The sequence below is a fragment of the Magnolia sinica genome, chromosome 19 (genome assembly GCF_029962835.1).
Source record: "Magnolia sinica isolate HGM2019 chromosome 19, MsV1, whole genome shotgun sequence".
In the NCBI taxonomy this organism is placed as follows: Eukaryota; Viridiplantae; Streptophyta; class Magnoliopsida; order Magnoliales; family Magnoliaceae; genus Magnolia; species Magnolia sinica.
The window spans coordinates 16,563,156-16,588,630 of record NC_080591.1 but is presented as its reverse complement, the minus strand read 5'-3'; the positions used below and the strand labels follow the sequence as shown (position 1 = coordinate 16,588,630).

The 25,475-nt window shown below is 39.4% G+C and overlaps 2 protein-coding genes across 2 annotated transcripts; both read left to right on the top strand.

The window, feature by feature from the left end:
* The first annotated feature begins 3,504 nt into the window (after window positions 1-3,504).
* On the top strand, window positions 3,505-5,245 carry LOC131234893 (protein DMP2-like). The gene has a single exon (XM_058231881.1). It carries the CDS (start codon window positions 3,540-3,542, stop codon window positions 4,170-4,172), a length of 633 nt encoding a protein of 210 aa, XP_058087864.1. The 5' UTR covers window positions 3,505-3,539; the 3' UTR covers window positions 4,173-5,245.
* Window positions 5,246-18,544: 13,299 nt separating this feature from the next.
* Window positions 18,545-19,521, top strand: LOC131234781 (protein DMP3-like). Its single transcript, XM_058231738.1, has one exon. It carries the CDS (start codon window positions 18,601-18,603, stop codon window positions 19,255-19,257), a length of 657 nt encoding a protein of 218 aa, XP_058087721.1. The 5' UTR covers window positions 18,545-18,600; the 3' UTR covers window positions 19,258-19,521.
* The last annotated feature ends 5,954 nt before the right edge of the window (window positions 19,522-25,475 follow it).

Here is a 25,475-nt window from a genome sequence, read left to right as displayed (position 1 = left end):
CCTTCCGAAAGCCATGAGAATGAGCCCAAGAGCTCTATAAATCCCCCCTCTATCATGAGAGATTGAGAGAGAGAGAGAGAGAGAGAGAGAGAGAGAGAGAGCAACCAAGTGACTCTAACTTGTCAAGTTAGAGCTGAGTCGAGTTGAGTCGGGCTAACAACCATTGTCGGTCTGGGCTGAGGGGAAGAAAGAAAAAAAGAAGAAGAAAGAGAATAAAAGAAGGAAAGGAGGAAAGAAAGAGAAGAAAGAAAAAAATTTAGTTGAGTCAACTCGCCAAGCAAACGCTAAGTCAGGGTCAAATTCGAGTCCAACGGACTTGGGACCCTTATCTTAAATCAATCCACTGACACCACCATCATTACCTTAAAATCCATCCCATCCCTCCTAATCCCATGGGATTCGCCCGGCCAAACAGGCCCTTATAGAGGAGTTAGAACCCCAATAGGGGAGGTCGTGCACAGAGTTAAGTCCCAAGTCAAACCAAGTTACTATCGAGTTACAATTAAGTCGCACTAAGTCAAGCCGAGTTCAAGTCCATTTTGTGCCAAATTATGTGGGTAATCTTCTTGTCTTGTGAATATTTTTAAAATTTGTTGATTTTTACAATTCTAACTGAATTAAATAATTTAACTATTATTTACACTGTGGTTTATAAGCAATTTGATATTTGCATACTTTGGAAATTTTCATCCATGACATATGTATGTGAGCATTGAATTCGAATCAAAGATTATGATTGGGTGCACTACCTTGGGTTCTTTAAAAGGTTGCATGGGTGTGCTGCCCTAGGTTCCTTACAAGATTCTCTACCCTAGCTTTTTTAAAATGTCGTGCATGGTGCACTACTGTCAAGGATTCTCTTAACGATTGTGACATGAGTTCCTAAATATCATGGTCATTGTACTGCCTTAAGTTCCCTTATTGTGAATTGTATGAATTTCTGAAAATGTCTTAATCAGCGCACTCTTTGGTTTCCATTGATGAGAGTGTTGTGCGGAATGCTTAAAATATCTTGGCCTGTTCATAGCTTTGGGATCTCCTGAATGTAAATGTGATGCAGACTCTTAAAATATATTGGTCGATGCACTACCTTGAATGCCATAGGATCGTCCTAAAATATATTGGTCAATGCATTGCCTTGGACATTTCTTGAATGTACACATGAATAAGTAATTGATCGGTGATTATGTTGACAAGTGATTATAGAAAGTGATGATGATGATTACTTAAACTTGATTCATGGAAAACATTACATACAATGCATCCCTTGCATCACAATTTATGAAATTTCCTTCTTTTGCTTTAATTCAACCCTATTTTGTTAATTGTATAAATCCATAAGTTTTCAAAGTTGGCAGGATATGATGCGTCTCACATCAAAAGTAATCCATTCTTTCACAAAAGAACAAAGCACATACAAGTTTATTGTCATTTCAACCGAGAAGATATCACTTTCAAAGAGATTACTGTAGCCTAATTGAATCTAAAATATCGTTACATATGACTTTACTAAGGCATAACAGTATGCACAATTTTCTTTACTATATTTGAAGTTGGGCATAACAGATATATGTGCTACGGCTCGAGGTAGAGTGTTCATTAAAATGGAACATTGTATTTTAGGTGCTATTTATGTTTTCTTTTATTAATCTATTAATATAAATTAGAGAGAAGGGAGTGAATAGCCCTAATCTCAATTAAAACTTAAATTATATTAAAGATATTATTAATAATATGGGAAATACTCCAAACAATGACCCTATCAAATTAATGAATGGCCTGGATCTATAACACGTTTGCCATCTCGTGATTGAAATCATGCCCAGTGAGAGCTGTAACGTGGCCCCACGTAGTATTAAAACCAAAAAAGAATGCAAAGGAAATGGCAAACAAGCAAGCAGAGGCATGTGTCAAAGTTGGAAAGCAAACGCCGAAAGTCACTCATGACTCATCCCATTCTCATTACCAAAAGAAGAATCCACTCTAATTCACAAACACCTCCCCTGTAGCTGTGGTTATCAGGAGCATTGATTTGGTGGGCCACCATATCGACGGCCCAAATCCCAAAAATCGACAATATCGGACTATCATAGCAACTTGATCGGCACTGTTGAGGAACGGATGGTTATAAAACAAAAAACTAAACAGTAGACGGTTATGACCGGAATCGGATTGGTTACTCCCCCTGCCACCAGCCAATGGCTGGTGGTCGGTGCTCTGTGGGCCTTACCATGATGTATGTATTTCATCCAAACCGTCCTTTCTAGATCATTTTATAGGATAAGACCAAAAATGAGGTATATCACAATCTCAAGGGGATCACATTACAGGAAACAGAGTTGAATGAACATCGACCATTAAAAACTTCTTGGGGGCCATAAAAGTTTTGGATCAAGCTGATCTTTGTTGTTTTACTTCATCTGGGTCTGTGTGACCTAATCAACAGATTGGATGTCAAATAAACAGTAAAGTGGGCCTTAGGAGGATTTTATTGGTGGATATACGATCACTATTGTTTTCCTGTGGTGTGGTGCAGCTGAGATTATATCTCTCTCATTTTTTGGATAAGAGCCAAAAATGATCTGTAAAAATGGATGAACGGAATGGATGAAACACATACATCATGGTGGGGCCCATAGAGCACCGACCACGAGCTACGGGGCTGGTGGCAGGGAGAGTAGCCAATCCGTTTCCGTTATGATCATCCAATCACGGTGACTTTAATGCTATGGCCCATTTAAAAGCGGACGCGGTTTGCCTACTGTCGCTGTCAGTAGCGACTTGCTACTGGACGGTGCCGTGTGGGGCCACTATGATGTATTCGTTTTATCCATGCCGTACATTCATTTTTCCAGATCATTTTAAGGCATGAGACAAAAAATGAGCCAGGTAAAAATATCAGATGGACCACACGACATGAAAGAGTGATGATTGAACAACCACCATTAAAAACTCCCCGAGGGCCACAAAAGTTTTGGATCAAGCTGATATTTGTTTTTTCCCTTCATCCAGGTCTTTGTCACCTAATCAACAGGTTGGATGGAAAATAAATACTACAGTGGACCCTAGGAAGTTTTCAATGGTGAGCTTCCAATCACCACTATTTTCCTGTGGTGTGTTCAAACCTATATACAAATATACCTCATATTTTTGGCACATGACCTAAAAATAATGACCCAAAATGGATGAACGGTGTGGATAAAACATATACATCATAGTGGGCCCCACATAGAACCGTCCATGACAGTGTTAGTACGCAATCCACGTCCTTGAAAAGCAACCCACCAAACCAACGGCCCCGATCACCATACCAAGCTCCCCCACACGTATGGTGGGCCCACAATTCATGAAACTTCCACGACAGACATTCTCTAATAAAGATACAATCATGCCTTAGAGAATCGCCTCTCCCCCTATCTTAATAAAAGAATCCGAAACCAAAACCATGCAAAAGGTTATATAACACATGCAAAACATCCTCCCCTCAGCTATCTAACAATCCACATCTGTCCCTGAAGTAGGCCACATTTCTTCATCCGATGGACGAGATGGAGCGAAAAATCCTCATCGAAAGTTCTATCAACGATGGCGATGATCTAACCGACGACGGAACAGATGAATCTCATCTCCTATACGCAGTTAACACGATCCTCAGTGGCACAGCACGGCTCAACATCCTCCTACCAACGGCTACGATCCTGGCATTCACAATCTTCGCGCCTATCCTAACGAACGACGGGAAATGTAACGATCTAAACCGTTGGTTGATGGCGACGTTCCTAGCCATTCTGTCCATCTCGTGTGTATTCTTCTCATTCACCGATAGCTTCCGGACGGCGTCAGGGAGATTGTATTATGGAGTTGCGACGTTTTATGGTATATGGACATTTAATGGGGCCCGAAAGAGACCGTCGGATCCGTCCGGGTATCGGCTCAGATGGGCCGATCTCTTCCATACATCACTTTCGCTCATTGCTTTCCTCACGTTCGCAGCCGCACATACGGATGTCGTGGAGTGTTATTATCCGTCGATGCCGAGGAAGGTGACCAACATTGTCCCACTTGTGGTGGGATTTGTGATTAGCGTTTTTTTTGTGTTGTTTCCTTCAAAGAGAAGGGGAATCGGATACCCGTTCATGCTCAGGAGGGATGCTCTTTTATATAGGAGTTAGGAAGGGACGTGGATTTGTGTGGGACCCACCATGATGTATGTTTTTTATCCACGCCGTCCATCTATTTTTATAGATCATTATATAGCATGAGCCCAAAAATGAGAGAGACCCAAATCTAAAGTGGACCACACCACAAGAAAATAGTGGTGATTGAACGCCCACCATTAAAAACTTCCTAGGGGCCACTGCAATGTTTATTTTCCATCCACCCTGTTGGTTAGGTAGGACAGACCTGGATAAAATGAAAACACAAATATTAGCTTTATCCAAAACTTTCGTGGCCCCAAATAAGTTTTTAATAGTAGGCGTTCAATCAACACTGTTTCCTGTGGTGTGGTCCACATGGGATAGATATCAACCTCATTTTTGGTATCATATCCTAAAATGATCTGTAAAAACGGATGAACGGCATGGATAAAATATATACATCATGGTTGGGCCCACAGAGCACCGTCCAGTATCTACTGGCTACTTACCTGAGGAATGCTAGGTCTGCTCGCACGTGTGAGATAATCTGGAGCTCGGAGGCACACGTGCCGACATGGGTAGGGTGGCGGACGGACGGGATGGGCCTAGGCCAAAATTTTAAAATTTTGGATCGGTCCAGCCCAATCAATTGCAAAAATGGGCCCCAATGAACTCAGGTGGGCCTGGCCCCGTTCGCAAGCTTAAACATCGCACACTTGTGTGGCTAGATCATTCATCAGGTGGGACTCACTGTGGGATGGTCCAATTGTTAGTTGGACAACGGATCTGATTGTGGGACGAGGATCGCAGATTTCCCTGCCTGGTGAACGTGTCTGATCTTTTACACGTGTCTGGTGTTGGCACGTGTGCTACTTAGAATCTGGCCCATCTCAGGCGAGCGAATATACTTAGCATTCCTTAGGAAACAAGAGATGGCGTGTACATGGAAGGCCCTCAAGAAAAAGTAAATAAAAAGAAATTCAAGGATGTTTTGGTCATTTGTGGAAATTACTGTGAGACCATCTTTTTCCTGTCATCATTAACCGTAAAGCATTGTCCTGATCGAGTAGTGGTTTTCATTTTGTAAATGGGAGATGTGGGCCTTGGTTTTGTCAATCAGACCGTTGATACGATGGATTCCACCCTCCATGTGACCCCAAACTCACTTAGATTGCATAGATAAAAAGAAAAGAGATCATGGTCTTATTTTCAAGAATAGCTCTTAAAAAATACCTACCACCTATAAATAAAACTAATGGTACCTATCAAAGTATGTTTACGAGCTTTCGTTTGTCTTATGTAAGTCTAAAACAAAATACATTTTGATTGTTTTTCTAAAAATGATAAACTTTTATAAAATGGTAAATTGCTTATAAACTAACTCAATTTTATTTTATTTTTTTCATGACTGAAAATAAAGGCTTTAAGTTAGTCAAACTCTTCAAACTTTAAAATATCTTTAAAATAATAAAAATTATAACTTAAAAAATAATAAATTTTAACTTAAAATTCAAAATTATCTTAAAATTATTTATTTTTGGAAAATCATTTAGGAACCAATGTTGGGCACAGAAGTGTCACTCAAATGTGACCTAGATTTGAATTAAACAAGCATAGAGAAAGAAAATTCAAACATGCATAGAGGACATAGAAATTTACATGGAAAAATTCTTACTGGAAAAAATCACGGCACAAAGCGATAAACATTCTATCATGAAAATGAAATTACAAGAAATGAATAACTTACAATCAAACCCTAAAGTAAAAAAATTCTAGATCTCTTTTCTCCAAATCCTAGGTCTCTATAGAATAATTGTGTTAACCCTAATCCTGCAATAATTTGCTTTATATAACACAATTGTAAAATTAGAAATAAAACTACGCACTAACGCACCGTCGATCGAACCTTCAATCGATTGACTTCGATCAACCCCACAAGTTCGATTTGATCGAAATTGCTCAAAAGCGTCTATAGAGCTAACTTAATTTTTTAGAATTATTTCTATTGATTGAGACTTCACGTTCAATCGATCGAACATGTCCAAAAGTATCCAGAGACAAAAGTAAAAAATTCAAAATTTTCTCAATCCTATCGAAGTTGCCATTGATCAATTGAAATATCTTATTTTAGTATGGATTGAAGCCACCAATTTTAACAAGCAATTACTTTTGACATCATGCTAAGGCAGAATTATTATCGATAGCTTTCCAACAATATGTTATATAACCAAAATAGAGTACTAGTCACAAAGATGTGGCTGCTTGAAGCTATAGTGTGCATTATGCCCATGGATCAAACTTTCTCATCCAATATCTTTCGATCATAACCGTCCATGTGATTGTTCTTGAGTTTGTCCCACACCATATGGGAATCCACCTGCCCATATTAAAAACTAGAGGATGGTTTGAACATACCAAGTCCAGGATTAGATAATTAATTCCTAAGATTGCCTAACTTTTGCCCCTTGAGGCTTACACTCATTTCAGAATATAATTTTCAAAAATCCATTTTTAAAAATGCAATGGGAATTGGGATCCCCTGCAAGGATGGCAATGAGTCAGGTCAGCAAGTGGGTCAATTGGCACAACTGCTTTTGAGGTGGGTTCTGAACAATCTAAATGGGCACCGGGTGGTTGAGCTTGAGCTAGAAAATGTGACTCATTTAAGTGAATGGTCTTGGCCTTTATTTGAACCCCACTCGACCCACCGATCCATGTAGGTTATCAATAAGCCAGCCAAGAAGACTTGACCAAACCCAGCATAAACCTGAAGATATGTATAGACACACATGATTTATCTATGTAGTGTATGCAGATCTACTAAGCAAGCTGAATAGAGCATATATAACTCTAAGTGGATCTTAAACATGAGTTGGATCCTACTGAGTGAGGTCTGCTCAGTTGAGTGCAACCTGATTTATCTATGTAGTATATGTCATCAAAGTATATTCTCTCATGGGGGACTGTTTATGGTGGGAATTGAGTGTTCCTCCGCCTTATCCATTATATTTCCATGCAAAGTTCCACCTTACATGTGTGGGAGAGTGTTTGAGCATTAAGGTCCCTTGATATGCATTGATATGTCATTCTCTAATGGCTCGAGCTTTTAGAGAAAGTGGTTTTGAAAAGAACTTCATATGGAGCAGGGTTGGACCATGGTTTTTATTCGCACCAATAGGTCAGTCTCGAATCGAATGGTATCTACTTTGAACCACCCAAGATTTTTCCTTTAGATGCCATCATCCACATCTTGAGGAGTCTTTTATTTACCATTTTCCATCAAAATCAAAGTAATATCGGTTAGCCTATTTCAGAAATGACAAAAATATTTAAGTGGTCATATCTTTTTATATGTTGATGAAAGTATTGGTCCAAATTGCTGTCCACCTATTCTTGAAGGGTCTAAATTGCTGTCCACTATCTTAGAATGGTCCAAGTCGCTGTCAAGTATTTTTGAGCTGTTCCTATAGTTGTTCACTTACTTTTAAATGGTCCTTAAACGGTCCAATATTCATGAACCACCTAGTGTTGATTGCTCCAGATCGCTGTCCTCTGTCTTGGAACAGTCCCAATCACTGTCCACGTACTCATGAATGGTCGAAATCGCTCCGTTACCGTTTCTTAGGAATATTCTAATTGTTTTTTCGGAAATAGTATACCAGCCTTTGCTTCTTCTTCTTCTTTTTTAATAAAAAATGATAAAATAAAGAGACCCTTCAAAATGCGGACGGTGACATATAAAAAAAAAAAAAAAAGTAGTTTTAATTGATTTTGCTGATTAGGCCAAAAAAAGATGGCTTTTCATAAAAGCCCCACAATAAAAATATACATGTGGGGTCGATGGCTAGTTTATCCAAACTTTTTGTTGGATGGCCTCACCATGCATGAACCATGCTTGAAATATATCTTCAATGAATCAATTCTAACATTTCCATTGTCGGTATGTAGATAGTTAAGAAACAGTGCATGAAAGGTCCACATTCAATGGAGGACAGACGACAGATTTTACGCTTAGAGTCTTCCAATTTGAGAGGTGTTGGGTTTCAATACTGTCATACGTGTAGTGATTGGTTGGAATTCACTCATGTGTGTGCTTGTATATATGTGTCTGGCATGCCGGAGTCATATACAGTTTGCATCGAACGTAGCACCGTGTGGCCCCAGGCATCACAATAGACTGGATCTAATAAGATTGGTCGTCTACTCAACCACTGATTAACAATGAATCAGGTGATTTACGAATGGGATGGTTAGTCTCTAAAACAAGTCCTTTTTACATTGGATGCAAGGAATTTTTATTGCCACAATGATAACTTCTGACGTTTATCAATAAAGTAAACACTTAAAGAAAAATAGAAAATATAAAGGCAAGTGTTGATTTCTATTAATTGAATAAGAGTGTATTATAATCAAAATAAATAAATCAAAGAAAATTACTGACAGCAGTTTGAGTTGGCAAAGCAGTCGTGGATGTTTGACAATCATAGAAACCTGAATGGTCGTAAGATAATCGTGGTTCAGCTAGTAGGTTGTGGCTTGAGAAAATCATTAAGTAAAGACTTAAGGATTTAGGATCCAATGATGAGGTCGTGAATGAAGCTAAACTAACTCTAACTTGATCCAACGATGCGTTGGACAAAAGTTGAGAGACTAAACTAAAGCTATGCTAATTAATTCGAACTTGCTGCAATATTGCATTGGACAGAAGTAGAGATACTAAACTAAGCTAAGCTAAAATAAGTACTCATAGGGGACGAAATGCTAAGATAGGAAGCGTTGAGCTGAATAAGAGATTTGTGTGTTTGGATCGGATAAGGCCCAAAGCTCTTTATTCTTCGTTACCTTTTATAGACTTGGATTGGCAGTGGCCTTACGTACGTCTTCCAAGCATTCGAGATCAACTAGCCATCGATTAGTGGCTTTGGCTTAATATACTTCTGATTCAAAACAAGGCCAACTAACCCTTGTGTTGTCCTATCTACTTATATTTTTATTTCCTAGTGGCTCTCTCTTCTTAGCGCACCGTTGACAAGTTTTCATATGTTTGTAGCCAATCATAGCAAGTCATGCATCACTGTGTATCCACCTTAATGTTACATCAGGGTTATTGTGAATGCTGGATCGTGGGCAGATCGCACTCACGGGGGCCTTCTCAAACTTTCTTGTATGTTTGTGACTCGGGGTGTTATATATTTAACTTAGAGTCGCCACTAGTCAGTTAATTAGATTTCCACAGTCAATTAGACCCTATAGAAACCTTAAGCTAGAGAATTTGAGGGTTTCCTGCCTTGAAATAACTCATGATCTACGACTTAAGATTCTGGGTAAGGGATCACGGTGATAAGGAGAGAAAGTGTTAGGTAACCTCTCTGCTTGTACAAGTGTATGGTCTTTACTTCACGAGACTAAACGAAATACAAGAGATCGGATTAGTTCTTGGGTGCAAATGATACAATATTGTGTGTGGGATGCGATGTCTGATTTAAGCGGTGGACCAAGAAAGACTTCTCTACCCAGACTCACCTACTTAGACAAGCTATCGAAACCTAGTCAATCCGAGTTTTGATGAGCAAGATTTAGTGTTCCGGCAAGCCTCAGACCATATACTCGAATTAACTGGATTAGCAGGGTGATTGAAAGTGGAAATAATAATGCACAATACTGATGCAAATATGAATGAAGCTGACTTGAACTAGACGAGCAGGTGAACGAGTTGTCGCAAGGTTGATTAGAGTGGCTAGATTGGCCTTTCAATGACCCGGGTTGCTAAAATTCGGAATTCGTTAGGTTGATCTAAGGTTAGAAAGCCTCCCCTCATTAACTCTTCTTCTGTCATTGATGGAAGAATGGGCTTGAGTGAGGAGTTGTGGAGGGTAAGAGAAGGAATAGACGATGGAAGATTGATTGGAAATAGTGATAGGGGGTATTTATAGTTTCCATGGGTGGCTTTTTGATATTTTTGGAAAGCTTGAGAGCTAAAAAAAAAAAAGCTCTAAGGATTGTGATTGGCTGAGAGCATGGGTGTACCACGTGGGGCACATTATGGTTGGTTGATCAGATGCAAGCAACATAATTTTAGGCAAAACTAGGGGTAGATGAGTCGTTTAACCTCTAGCAAGCTTCCCAAGGCATGGGTTGCCTTTTTCCCCTCCCTACCTACCCTATGGTTAAAAAAAATAAATTGTCGGATTCCATCAGGTGCCACCTGCCATGTGGATGGGCCCCGATTTTGGCGGGGAACCCAGGTGAGCTGTTAGTTCCCCTCTGGTATGCTCATTTCTATTTTATTGTGGTCTTAAAGCTAAATGAGCTTGAGCTTAGACTAGGCTTTAGGCTTCGACTGGACTTTAGGCTTGGTTTTGGGATGGAACTGAGTTTTAGGCTTAGGCTTGGGCTTGGGTTTGAGAGAGGTTCCATAAATCATATTAGATTGTCAGCCATGGGTGGGGTGTCTACAGTTATGCACATGCATGCTCTTTTATATATGTGTAGTGTGTTCTTCTAGTCACGAGTTACTAGGAGAATGACCCTCTCTAGAGTTTTGATCATGTATGGTCTCTGGAGCTGCAGAACTCCTGGCGTGACAGGCGTCTCTGGAAGAGGTATCTTTTGAATCTTTGTGATCTCTCTTTGTGCTCTATGAGTACCTTTCCTAGTTACCTATATGAGTGCTGACACATAGCAACATCCTATTCATTTCATTCCAGGTGGATGTGACGGACCAAGTGTGAGCAGGAAGTTTTTCTAGGCATGGTCCATCCATAAATAGGGCCAGCAGATTAATGGCCTAGCAAACTAACCATGGTTCCCACATGACAAAACTCCATACACAATAGAAGTTCCCTATTTGACAAGAAAATGACACTTGGTAAATTTTAAGATAAACACTAGTTATTTTTGGACCTAAAAGTGAAATAAATGTTAACTCCTTAAGTTAAGATTGGGGGTGTCAATGGGCCGGGCTTAAGCCTGAAAATTTAGAATTTTAAATAGGCCCGGCCCAACCCGAATCAATTCAAAATTTAGGCCGAAACCTACCCTGATAGCCCTAGCCAAAATGTTGAATAAGTATTTGATTAATATTTTATAAATTAATAATTTTAAATAAATTAGCAAATTAGTGGATGGCTCTAAATTATCTCTAGAGACTTCAATAATCTAAGTATCGGGTTTGGAGTTGAAATGGGCGAAAAATAGGAGAAAATCCAAAAACTGGAAAGGATTCGAGTCCAGTTAAGTCATACAAGATTGACACCCAAACTTGCCAAAGTCTTCAATGACTTGTCCTGGTTTTAAATCGACCGAAATGAGAACGAAGACGAAGGGATTCTCAACCGCATGAGGGAAATGAAAGATCTCTAGTAATGAGGAAGAAATGAATTTCTTTAGGACTAAGGCTTTAAGAGAAAAGAGAGAGTAAATTATCTCTAACCAAAGCCTACTCCCTTATACACAAACCTACGTTATTGAAAAATCCTAATTAAAGACGAACTTCAATATCTCTTATGACAAACTTCAAAATGACTCGTCCCTATCTTCAGTCACCTCTCTTAGATCATTGATCCAATCATACTCATTTGCACATTTTTTTATTACATTCACGCACAAGCACAAATCTCAATTATGCAATTGAAATACATTCTTATCTACTTTTGAAGTTGGATAGATTTTAAAGCCCACTGAAAATATAAATACATAATTTATATAAGTAATTTTTAAAAAAAATGTTTGTAATGAAATCCATCACATATAGTTTGATAGATTTTAATTAAGTCATTTGCTCATCATCACCACCTTGTGGTTACATACCATCTTCCACTAACTCATCTACACGACTTGATTGTGATCCAACATGATAGCCTGCCTGGGTCGTTGCTCTTGCTCCGGTGGTGGACTCTTAGGAGTTTCAACACTTGGTCAAGGGTTTGAGTACCCATAGGTAGGGGTGTACACAAACCGAGCTAGCTCAGTTAGCTCGCTCGACTCGACTCAAAAAAGCTTGATTCAACTCGGTTCGAAGCTAAGTTCGAGCCAAGTCAAGCTGATTTTTTTAGCTCGAAAATGAGTTTGAGTTGAGTTTAAGCAAGCCCTAGCTTGACTTGACTCGACTCGGATCGAATCCAACTCAAATCGAACTCGGATCGAACCAGTTCGGTGACTCGGTTACTTTGCCATTGATGTCGCTCACCAACAATTTGATAAAATGACTCAACGAAATGTGGTTGGTGGCAAGGAAGGTTTGGCTGGTGGAAAGGAAGGTTTGTACATGAAACTAATACCTTTTTTCTCTTTGTTTTTTTTGTTTTTTATGTTACTTAAAAGGTGTTTGGAAAAGCACATGTAAAACCATTACCTCTGTTTGTAAAACAGTGGGGTTTTGAAGTCGCAATTCAGGTGTTTGTGGAAATGCCTCAATCGCGAACTCGGCTCATTCTTGGCTCGAACTTGGCTCGAGCTGGCCCGAGCTGCTGACCAAATCGAGCCGAGCTGGCCAGTTAAGCTCAAGGACCAAGCCAAGCCGAGTTTGAATTGAGGTTAGCCAGTGTTTGAGCCAAGTCGAGTTGAGGCCAGCTCGACTCAATTCAACTCAATATACACCCCTACCCATAGGTAGTGAAATCCCACTACAACATGAGTGTATTAAAATAATAGTAATAATAAATAAACAAATAAATAAACATGATGGCTGCAAGAAGTGAATCAATTATCTAATAAATGAGCATCGGCCGCATCTCATCATGATGCATCTCCAATCTAAATATCTATGTTTATATATTATAAAGAAACAATCATGCTTACACATAAATACAAACATTAAAAAATTTAATATAATCTAGTGGATAAATATCTACAGAGGTCAATAACGTCGTAATGGCCCCCACAAAGTCTAACATGTGCCGACCTACCCAAGTAGACTTGAACGAGTCTTCAAACAGCTGTGTGGAGCCATTAGCATGTGCGAACCATGCAGTCTTTTTACATAAAAAATATTTTCTTTCATGTAAAGAACTTTATTTAATGTTTATCTTTCTCTAATTTAAAAATCTTGACCATCAAAATTGTAAGTCCCACTGTACATAGACCATAGTATGAAAATCATACTAACCAGTTGATCTTGACCGTCCAATGTCCTTGTAGAAGCCCGCTTCTCGGCCACACGCTGATGATCCAGTGTCCATCTGTACAATGGAGTTCTTTTTTCTTTTTCTTTTTTGAAATTCCTTGGGAGTGTATAATAATCGTGAAATTGCGAACACTAGGTGTGAAAGTGGGTCTACTGAAGTGGGTGGGACCGCTGACTGTGGGGCCCACTATGATGTGTGTGACTACATCCACGTCGTACATCCGAATTGAAAGCTCATTTTACGGCATGATAAAAGAAAATTTAGCAGTTCCATATCCTAGATGGACCATAGTACAGGAAAAAGTGGTGATTGACCATTAAAAACTTCTTGTGCGCCACAAAAGCTTTGGATCAAATGATATTTGTGTGATCTCTCCATCTAGGTGTTTGTGACCTTATCAACAGGATGGATGTCAAATAAACGATCCGGTGGAATCCATGGAGCTTTTAATGGTGAGAATTCAATCAAGACTATTTCCTGTGGAGTGGTCCACCTAAGATTTGGGTCAGCCTCATTTTTGAGATCATGCCCTAAAATGATCGTTCAAAATCGTTGGACGGTGTGGATTTAAGGCACATACATCACTGTGAGCCCCACAGTCAGGGTTCCACCCACCTCAGTGGATCCTGGGACCCATCTCGGCCCGGTTACAACCCTCCATGTAGTTAAAACAAAGGTTCAAAACGATTTGGGCTTTGGTTGGTTTGGGCCTGGATTTTGAGCTGATCAGGTGGAGCTTGTACATGGGACATGTGATCTTTCCGATTCTGTCAACCTTACATCACAAACGTCTGATCTGACCCACCGCTATAACATCTTCGACGAACATTTTCCGATGGGCCCGCAGTTCTTATGTAGCGTTCAAACCAACGGCTAGGATGAAGAATAGAGCGATCTTCGCGGTATGGCCCACCCAGGATGGGGCCCACAGGCATGAAAACTCTGACACGGCCGGATTGCCTACAAAGGAAGCGGATTGGCTGGTGTACCACACACCACCGACCTGGCTGGTGTGGGTACGTGTTGTGCGAGAGCTCCAAGTTGTACAAACGGTCCAAAGGAGATCAAAGTAACATGGGCGCACAAGAATGTATTTATTATATCCACAACGTTCATCCATTTCCGGATATTGTTTTATAGCATGAGCCCAAAAATGAGTCATATCTAAAGCTTAAGTGGACCACACCACAAATAGAAGTGGAAACAATGATTCTCACCGTTAAAACATTCGTAGGACCCACCATAACATTTATTTTCCATCCAATATGTTCATAAGGTCACGTGGACCTGGATGAAGAGTAAAAACAAATATCATATTTATTCAAAACTCCTATGATCCCCCAAAAGGTTTCAATGGTAGACGTTCAATCCCCCACTGCTTTTTGTAGTGTACTTTTTTTTAAAATTGTTATATTTTTATTATTCAGCTCAACCCTTACGACTAGTTTTAAAAATGGATGGACAGTATTGAAATAATACATACCTCATAATGGGACCCACATGACTTAGTGATGTCAACACATCAGCTTGATCGGTGATGTGTGGTACACCAGCAACGAAAGGTTTTCGCATGGGAAGTGGATTGCCTGGCACGCTCACTAAGTTCTGTGGGCCCACCATGATGTATTTCTTATATCCACACCATTCATCCATTTTTCTAGATCATTTTAGGCCATTAGTCAAAAAATAAGAAAGATTCAAAGCTCAAGGGGACCACACCGTGGAAAGCAGTGGGACCAATGATGCAGACTATTGAAACCTTCCTAAGGCCCACCATGATATCTATTTTTCATCCAACCTATTAATAAGGTCACGCTGACACGTACGGAGTGAAAACAATTAACCTTTGATTCAAAACTTTTGTAACCTTCGGTAAGTTTTCAATGGTAGTTTTTTAATTCCATCTGTCTTCTGTGGTCGACTTGAACTTAAGACCTATGCTTTTAAATAATTTCCCAAAATGAGTGGACGGTATGGATATAAGATAAATAATTGTAGAGCCCAGAGAACTCATAACGTCAACACACAACTGGCCGCCTGCGGCAAACCAAACAATCCACGTCCTATGGCTGGTGTTTGGTGGTCTGTGGGCCCCACCATGATGTATGTGTTTTATCCGTTCATTTCATCCATTTTCAAAGATCATTTTAGGGCTTGATCCCAAAAACGAGAGGGATATAAATCTCGGGTGGACCACACCACAGGAAAACAATAATGATTGGATATCCACCATTAAAATCCTCCTAAGGCCCACTGTACCATTTATTTGACATCTAATCTGTTGATTAGGTCATACAGACCCAGATGAAGGGAAAAAACAAATATGAGCTTGAGATTGGAATATACTCATTTTGTTCTTGTGACATAAAATGATCTAAAAAAATATATGCATGGCATGGATGAAACACATATATCATGGTAGGGCCCACAGAGCACCGATTAGCTGGTGGTGGTAGGGGCAGTAGCCAATCCGTTTCCAATTGCGTGGCATGGGACACACCACCGACATGACGTGGTGAAGTTCCATCGCGATCCAAACCTCAAGTTCTATGGGCACCATCATGATGTATGTCTTATATCCGAACTATCCGTCCATTTTGTGAGATCATTACAGGGCATGAACCAAGAAAATGCAATCCAAAACTTGAGGTTTTCATATCATGTTTAAATATCGGTATACCTAATCACATTATTCAACCTTTAAGACAATCCAAACCGTTGATCAATAAAGCCCACCTTGTAGAATGTTTACATCTCTATCATTTCTTTCCTCACTCTACTTAGGCATCCCCTTCCGCTTCTTCCCTTATTACACAATACATCTCTTTTAAAATCCTTGGGCATGCCGTTAATGAGATTTAGACGGATTTCTATTTGAATAGCAGCTGAAATCCTCTTTTGCCTATTCTAGTGGTTTTTCTTCTTTCTTTCACGTCTTATATTTTAAGTAACAATCTCTTTTATGGACCATCTTCTAAATCAATCTTGCAACCATTAATTTGATGGTTTGGATCATTTGATTGGTATGAATTTTTTATGGCAACCCATGAAGAGTTTATATAATCTAATAATAGCAGTCCAAATAGATGATATTGATGTGAGTCTCTCCCCTCTCATCCTTAGTCTAGCAGTTCTTCTTCTTTCTTTCACGTCTTTTATTTCAAGTAGCAATCTCTTCTATGAACTATCTTGCAGTTTTTCTTACGTTTTCCATATCACCTAAGAAAATTTTAATGATAGACATTCAATACCAACTGCATTTCGTGGTGCAGTCCGCTTGAGCTTTGGATCTCCATAGCTTTGGGATTATGCTCTAAAATGATTTCATCAAATGGATGAACGGTTTGGATATAATACATATATTTTAGTGGGGCCCACAGAACTTGATGAGGTTAACACGCCACACGGAGGTGCATGGTGTGTGGCGCAACACGCAATTCACTTGGATGCAACCTGGAAAAGAAGTAGATTGCGTGGTGTGCCTCGTACCTGTTGACGTGGCAAACTTCTGTGAGTTCCTAGTTCCTACCATGATGGAAATTGGCTCAGTACGCTCTTATCGTACTGAGTAAACTCAGTTGGGCCCACCTTGAATGCATGTGATCTATCCACACCGTCCATTCGTTTTTCCATCTAATTTAAGGGTTGAGCCAAAAATCGAATCATATCCAAAGATCAAGTGGACCATACCACATGAAACAGCGGGGCTAATGATATCCACCGTTGAAACCTTTCTAGGCCCAACAATGATGTTTACTTGTCATCCAACCTGTTCATAAGATCATACAGACATGGATGAAGGCAAAAAATAAATATAAACTTGATCCAAAATTTCTGTGGGCCCCATAAATTTTCAACGGTAGACATTCAATTCAACTGTTTCCTGTGGTGTGGTCCATTTGAACATTTTATATGTTTCATTTTTAAGTTAAAGCCCTAAAATTATCTAATAAAATGGATGGACAGAACGGATAAAATACATAAATCATGATGGACCACACAGAGTTTACACAGTACGCTAAGCGTCCATGATGTATGTTTTTTATATCCATATCCTCCGTCTATTTTACAAGAATATTTTAAGTCTTACCAGCGATCCGCTTCCACGTCGCTCCCAATCTTACCTGTACGGTTCAACCGTTGAATAACATCAGCGATTCTTAGATCAACGGTGGCATCCTCACAGGATGGGATTTAACATGTTGGCATTATCAGAACCGTCAGTTCATCGACTCCAAATAGATGATCAAAAAGAGAAATAGGACAATGGGCCCATTGTATAAAAGGCACTACCCCTCCTCATGGTACACGTGGCAAACATAAGTTGATAGGAACCGTTGTTCTGGTGGGCCATCATGTGGATAGGCCATATGCCAAAAATCAAGAAAATTGAACTTTCTAAGCCATCTGATCATGGACCTGCAAATGTAACCGTTAGATAAGTTTTCAAATATGGAACCGCTAAAAATCACGAGTGGACGGTCAGAGTCGTCCAATCACCGTGATTGTGGCCTGTACTCCAATCTACATCGTAGCCCACCAGATCCTAGCCATCAAAACTCACATTTCTCTATTGATTGTGTATGGATGCACGCTGAATTCAGTGTACGGTTCTAGCTAATGGACACAATTTCATGTGTCCATCAGGGACACAAAAACGTACAAAGTTATTTATTTATTTATATATATCCCGTGTTCGATTTTCATGGTCAATACCTTCCCTTCACGACTTAGACAACCATCCAGAGAAGGCTCAGGCAAAGGTTAGGAAGTATGCAGCCTTTGTATACTATATACACGATTTTTAAATTCTGAAAAGTGGGGCCCATGATTTGGTAATCAAGACCATTGATCTGCTATACTCTGCCATAGATGGATCATGTACGATAAATATCCTCAATAGGATTCAAATAACATTTCTATTTCTGTCCTTTAAATAGACGGTTAGTAAGAGAAAAATAGCAAAGGTCCACAAACGCTCCAATATTAGTGGCTACGATCTTCCAACCTGGGATATTTTCAGCACGCAGTCCATCTAACACGTGACACAACAGACCAACGGTCTTGATTTCAAAATCATGAGACCAACTTATCAAAACAGAAAACTTCACGTACACCGTTGAAATCCGTGGGCCACGTACCATATGATTCCTCTTAAGAAAGAAAATGTCTACGTAAAACGCTATAAAAGAAATTCAGAACAGAAACCCCCCTCTTCCAAGACAAGCAACCCCAGAACCTGCACCAAACTACATTGCATTTCGACATCATTCATCTCTCTCTCTCTCTCTCTCTCTCTCTCCCATTCATTTCTGGCCCACCTCATCACACCCAAGATGTCCCTAAGATCAAGGACCAAAAGCATAAAGGACCCAACAAGGATTACAACCAATGAATCCGACGGCCAAGATCCAACACCGCCAACGGTAATACCATCTCCTTCACCATCTCTACCGCAGCGAGCCGTCACCCAGACCTTAGCCAGCACAGCCCACCTAGCTAACCTCCTCCCCACAGGCACCCTCCTGGCCTTTCAGCTTCTCACCCCAATCTTCTCCAACAATGGCGCCTGCGACTCAGTAACTCGGTTCATGACTCAGCTCTTACTACTTCTACTCGCCGCCTCTTGCTTCCTTGCCAGCTTCACCGACAGCTTCCGGTCATCTGATGGTCAGTTATATTACGGATTCGCTACCCCTGGCGGCATGTGGCTCTTTGACTACCCGATTACAGATTCCAGCTTTCCCGACCTTAGCAAATACAAGCTAAGATTCATAGACTGCGTCCATGGTGGTTTATCTGTCTTAGTATTCATTGCCATTGCACTCAGAGATAAGAACGTGTTGAATTGCTTATATCCACAGCCGGAGAAAGAGACCCAAGAAGTGTTGGATATCGTCCCAATCGGAATCGGGCTCATCTGCAGCTTGATGTTTGTTGTTTTTCCGACAAGGCGGCACGGTATCGGTTATCCTGTTACGTTGGGGAAATGATATTGCCATGAGAATGGTATCTTACTCAGTCGACTCAACTCAAAACTCAGTTGGGTCACCTCAAGTTGCCGGGTGTAGTCGGTTCAACCATGACTCAGCTATTACTGGGTCGACTCAACTCAAAACTGGTGACTCGGTCTGACTCTTTTTATAATGTGGAAACATTGGTTGGTGGGATTCTGTGTTTAGTTTTATAATGTAGTTGTATTCATTTGTTTATTGAAAACAATAATTATTAGATAATGCAGTTTCTAATTATCATAATTTTATTTTATTTTCAAGTTTTTTGGTGTATTCGTATTTTAATTTTGAGGGGCAATGGTTTGGTTATTCGATCTTCAAATGTGTCGTCGTGCAAATACAGGGTTAAGAAGAAAAACACCAATCATCCATGCTCGATGATTAGAAAAGAATTAGGTGAAAGATGGGCGGCCAGGATATTTCAATTTCAAAGGATGTATGGGCATGGTCCATCCATGTGATTGGAAGCCATCAGATCATGCCCAATAGAGACGAGGTTCAACCACATGCCTCGTGGAAGCGAATTGCGTCCTGCCACCCAATGTAAATTGGTCCAGGCAGGGGCTTTGTGGGGCCCACCATAATGTACGTATTTTATCCATGCCATTCATCATTTTTTTTTCATATCATTTAAGAGTATTAGCCAAAAAATAAACTAGATCAAAGGATCAAGTGGACCACACCACAGGAACTAGCAGTGATAATGATGCCCACCATTGGAACCTTTTTAGCATGGACCATACTGTTAATTTGTCATCTAACATGTTGTCTGAATGTCTTCAATCTGTACAAGAACAGGAGGTTCAATTAATCAAGGTTCGAACGATCGATCGAAAAAGTTCCGAATTAAATAGATTGGTCTCTCGATAATTATGAACAAGTTTGATCGATTAAACTTGTCAGGTTGATTGATCATAATAATTCAAAAAATTCATGTAAACTTTATAGGCAATTTTGAGCATGTTTGATTGATAGAACATGGAAGCTCGATCGATTGAGGGTTGCTTGATCAATGTTAATTGAACGATGCTTAGATCAACAGTATGTATAGTTTTGTGTAACTGTGCATTTTGTTTACTATTATGGATATAATTATGCTATATATGTCGGGTGTAATGTGGGTTTAGGCTATCATTAAAGAGAGCCAAGTTGTTTCTAGGTTTCAAAGAGGAAGGTAGGGTTTTCTAAATGGTTTTATATCTATAAGTTCATCAAACTACTATAATTCATTTTTATAACAGATTTGTTGTCGCTTTGTGCTGTAATTTTTTCACGTAAAATTGTGTGTTACTATGCATGCTTTATTGCATTTTTCTTTTGTCTATTTGATTTTAATTTATAATCTACTTCCACAGTCCCCCAACGCAATCCGTTGATAAGGTTATATAGACTTCAATGAAGGGAAAACATAAATTTTAACTCCATCCAAAACTTTTGTATCTCCTTAATTTAGGATTTTTTTGAAAATAATTTTATTTTATAAAAGAGAATTTAAAGAAAGAGTTGTAGCTTTTGATGATTGTTGGTCATCATTCATTTGTGAATGATGGTGCCTTTTGATAAAGGGAGAATCACTTGAATTTGAAATGGTGGAGAGATACCATTATTGAAAAGACACAACATCGTAACACACTTTACTCTATCTTTAAGCAATTAATTTTCTATCTTTCCGCCTTAACCCTAACACCAAGAACTTCTCAATGTAGGGCATTCAATCCCCACTATGTGGTTCACTTAGCCTTAGATTTGTCTCATACTTAGTACTTATATCTTAAAATAACATTTTAAAAAATGGATAAACGGTGTGGAGAAACCCATGCATCACGGCACCACCTATAGCTCCAGTCTAGACCCACCCAGGCAATGGCAGGAAGCAATCAACAGACATGAACGAAAAGTTCCTATCACTTACTAACACAGGACTCAGTAAATACTGAGTCAAGTCACGCGATTCTGTGCACGGTTGCTGCTCACCAATAAATCAATATGATGTCCAGGATTCTGTGCATGTGGGCAATGTTTCAATGATCCAAACCGTTGATCTGATGGCTCCATGAATAGGGAATTCCAATCTGGAAGATCCTAACCATCAGAAATACAAGCCCTGCAAAAGAGACGGTTTAGAGTAAACAATAAAGCAATGGCCAACATTGAATGGATTAAAAATAATAATAATAATACTAGATATATCGAAAGATTAGGATCTTCCAATCCCGGAGATTTATTAGTGCGTGAACCTATTCTCGAGAATAGATTATCAATTAAATAGATTATGTCTATGGTGTTTGGGTCGCTGCAAATAAAAGAGTAGTCAGGAATCTTTTACCATTTCCAAAGATACGATGGTCCGCTTCCTTACTCTGTCGGTCCAGGCAGGGACGCGGATTGCGTACTGACAGCGTCAGTAGCGATGCGGGTACTGACACTGTGCTGTCAGCCCTAAAATGATGTGTGTCCCATCCACGCCATCCATCCATTTTTTTTCATATTATTTTATTTTATGAGCCTAAAAATGAAGCACATCTAAATCTCACATGGACCACACCACAGGAAAGAGTGTTGATTGAACTCTCACCGTTAAAATTTTCTTAGGCCATAGAAGTTTTGGATTAAGCTGATATTTGTGTTTTCTCTTTATCCAGTTGTTTCGTGACATAATCAACAGGCTGGATGACATATAAACATTACAGTTAACCCTAAAAAAGTTTTAATGATGGGCATTCAATCTCCACATTGTTTTACTATCGTGTGGTCCACTAGATATTTGGATCTCACTTATTTTTGGGATCATGCTCTACAATGATCTGTAAAAATAGATGGACTGCTTGAATAAAACACATATATATCATGAGGTGCCCATAGAGCATTGTCGGTAGCCACCTGGCCGGCAGGGGCTCCGTGGAGCCCACTGTGATGTACGGATTTTATCTACGCTGTTCATCCATTTTCCAAGATCATGTTAGGATAGGATCCAAAAAATGAGGCAGTTCCAAGGCTCAAGTTGACCAAGAAGCAGTTGTGATAATGACACCCACCCACCTTTGAAACCTTTTTAGGCCAAGGTGACGTTTATTTGCCATCCAACCTGTTAATAGGGACACATCAACTTAGCTGAAGGAAAATAAATAAATAAATAAATAAATAAATTCAGCTTAATCCAAAACTTTCATGGGCCCCAAGAAATTTTCAACAGTAAACGTTCAATCCCCACTGTATGGTCCACTTGAGCCTTGGATCTACCTAATATAGATGAACAGGGTTGATAAAACAGATACATCACGGTGGGATCGAATTCAATTCACACGAAAATTCATTTCCTACCCTTATTTCCAAGACCCAAACACAAATTCAACCATACACAAGGAGGTTGGATTCTACGAGAGCCAAATGACGTGGTGAGCTGAAGTTTCAACCCTTATCTACTCTTCATCTCTATCCCTTCACGCTTTAGGGCTTGCGTATAGCTATTGCCATATATATATTTATTGTTATTTATTCTGTTATTCTTTGTTGCTGATTTTTGGGTGGAATTGGATTCCGTGAGTCTAGGAAAATAATGAGTTTCGTTAGTTTTTGATGCGGCAAGATCTGATTGGAAATTCATGCGCAATGTAATTATTTGATAGTTCACTGGTAGAGAACTCAGCCTTTATTTAAAGATCGAGTTAAGTCACATGATGACTTGACTGGGTCCTTAACAAGGCGAGAAAATGTTGAACATGAAAGTGGGTTGGGATTTAGGGTTTTATGTTGAGAAAATGCATGGATGCTACGCACCAACAAATGCATACTTTGATGATACCTAAGATTGTGCATGTGGGCCAATGGTTCCATTTACACCCGATACATATCACATTTAAATTAGATGATTTAGAAGATGCCATGTGGCAGTAGGGCTAAAAGTCGGGCAGGTTGGGTCGGGTTGGTGCTCAACCCTAGCCCAACACAAGGTTCCCATACCTCAACCCTAACCCAACCCAAGCCCAACCCAAGCAGGTTCAGTCGGGTTGGCCGGGTAGATATATGCTAATATTTTCATTATTACATTAGTCTATTGTATTTTCAATACAAGTTTTATTTTTTATACCTATAATTGTATTAATTATATATGTAGTTATTTATCATAAAGAACATTTTTTTCTAAACAAACAAACTAAAATATAGGACAACTCCTTTAAAAGTCATATTGAGTATCAAGCAATCTATTTTGGGGGAGAGAAATCCAGTGTATCTTGTTAGCTTGAGTCATCGGAAATGATGTGGACGAATGAAACCTAACGGCATTGGAATTTCCTGTGCCTTCAACATAGACAATCCGCACTCAATTATAATTAATTTACAAGGAATTTATATATTGATCAGGTTCGGGTTGGGTCGAGCAACCCGAGACCTCAACCCGAGCCCAACCCAAGTTTTATCGGGTTGGCATTTGTATGGCCCAAGCCCGAGACCAAACCCTATACATCCTGCCCAAGCCCAACCCATTGTCGGGTCGGTCGGGTTGAACCCGCCCAACTTTCAGCCCTATGTGGCAGTCATGCATACCACATGATAAGGATAAACATCTAAGTTAAGAATCTAAAAGCACACCGATATGCATTGAATGTAACAGTTCTATCAAAAAACAACTCTATGCAAAGTATCTAACAAAAATAACTCCTTAACAATCATTAAATACTAGATACCAATCAAAACAACTATTTGTAAAGGGAAGAATTTAGGAACGCATAGATTCTATCCGTGAAGGGAAGAATTAAGAATTTAGAATTTAGGAACATATAGCAAAGTTTCCTATTCATTTTGCAAAACCAAAAGCATAGCATACATTGCTTGTTAGAAACGTAATTAATTGTACATGTATCCGATTTCGATATCCTACACTTACATGGAGAATTAAATAGAGTTGCATGATATCTCATGGCTACCACCTCTCCAAACCTAAAAAAGTTGCATAGAAAGAAAAGTCCAAGACATCCCTACGCCAATCTCATGGCTACCACCTCTTCAAACCTAAAAAAGTTGCATAGAAAGAAAAGTCCAAGACATCCCTACACCAGTAGGCTTAGTATAAATATCTATAAACTCATCATTAGATCTCCTAGATTAATGAATTCTTGATAATTCTTGCCACAATGATGTGATATTTTATCTGGTACTTATTTACTTTTCTTTATACTGGTCATACTGCATTCAATTTTAAATTAATAAAATCAACATCAAATCTTTATTAATTTTGTTGAGGAAATGTGAATTAAGTTATTATTGATGAAAAAAAAATCCCTCTCATAAGTCATTTGGTCACTTTAATGACTAGTTATTGAATATTCAAGCAATCTTCACGGATCTAGTTTAAATTTGGCTAATTCGATGTCCCGAGTCACAAGGAGTTTGATTTGATTTAAATCGAATACGACTCTTGCACGAAGGTAATTAACATATTCACACAGGCCTAATTGAAATTGGGTCATTGGTCATACACTGTGGCTGTATGCTAGATTGAACAGCAACAACAGGTTCAATGATCCAAACCATTTATCCGATTGCCGGAAGATCCCAACGATTGGAAATACAAGCCCTGCAAAAAGATGGTTAAGAGTAAACAATAAAGCAATGATGACATTCAATGGATAAAAAAGATTAGATATATTGAAAGATAACGATATTCCGATCCGCAAGATTTCAGGGAAATGGATTGGGTACTACCCAGCCCGCCCATGGCCAGGAACGGACAGGGCCTCCAAGGGGCCATTGTGATGTATGGGTTTTATCTACACCGTCCATCTATTTTTCCATAACATTTTAGGATACAAGCCCAAAAATGTGGCAGTTCCAAAGCCCAAATGGACCACACAATGGAGATTAAACACTTTCCGTTGAAAACTTTTTGGGGGCCACCCCGTGTCTTCCCAAAAAAAAAAAACTTTTTGGGGGCCACAGATATTTTGGATCAAGTTGATATTTTTGTTTTCCGTTCATCCAGGTCTAAGAGACCTTGGGTATTGCACATGCTACCCTGCATTGACAACATGCAAACAGTTTGCCAAGCACCCTTTTGCATACAAAGGAGAGCTAACATGACCCTTGCTTGAGGATAGTTTATCTTTGCTCAAAAGATCAGAGTATGCATGCTAAAGGCCTTGTTTAGTGCATGCAGGAATATAATGTTTCATCACATGCATCATGTGCAAATGTTCTAC

Bases quoted from the DNA above. Each gene is read 5' to 3' on its own strand.
- LOC131234893 (XM_058231881.1), top strand. From the start codon at position 3,540: ATGGACGAGATGGAGCGAAAAATCCTCATCGAAAGTTCTATCAACGAT.
- LOC131234781 (XM_058231738.1), top strand. From the start codon at position 18,601: ATGTCCCTAAGATCAAGGACCAAAAGCATAAAGGACCCAACAAGGATT.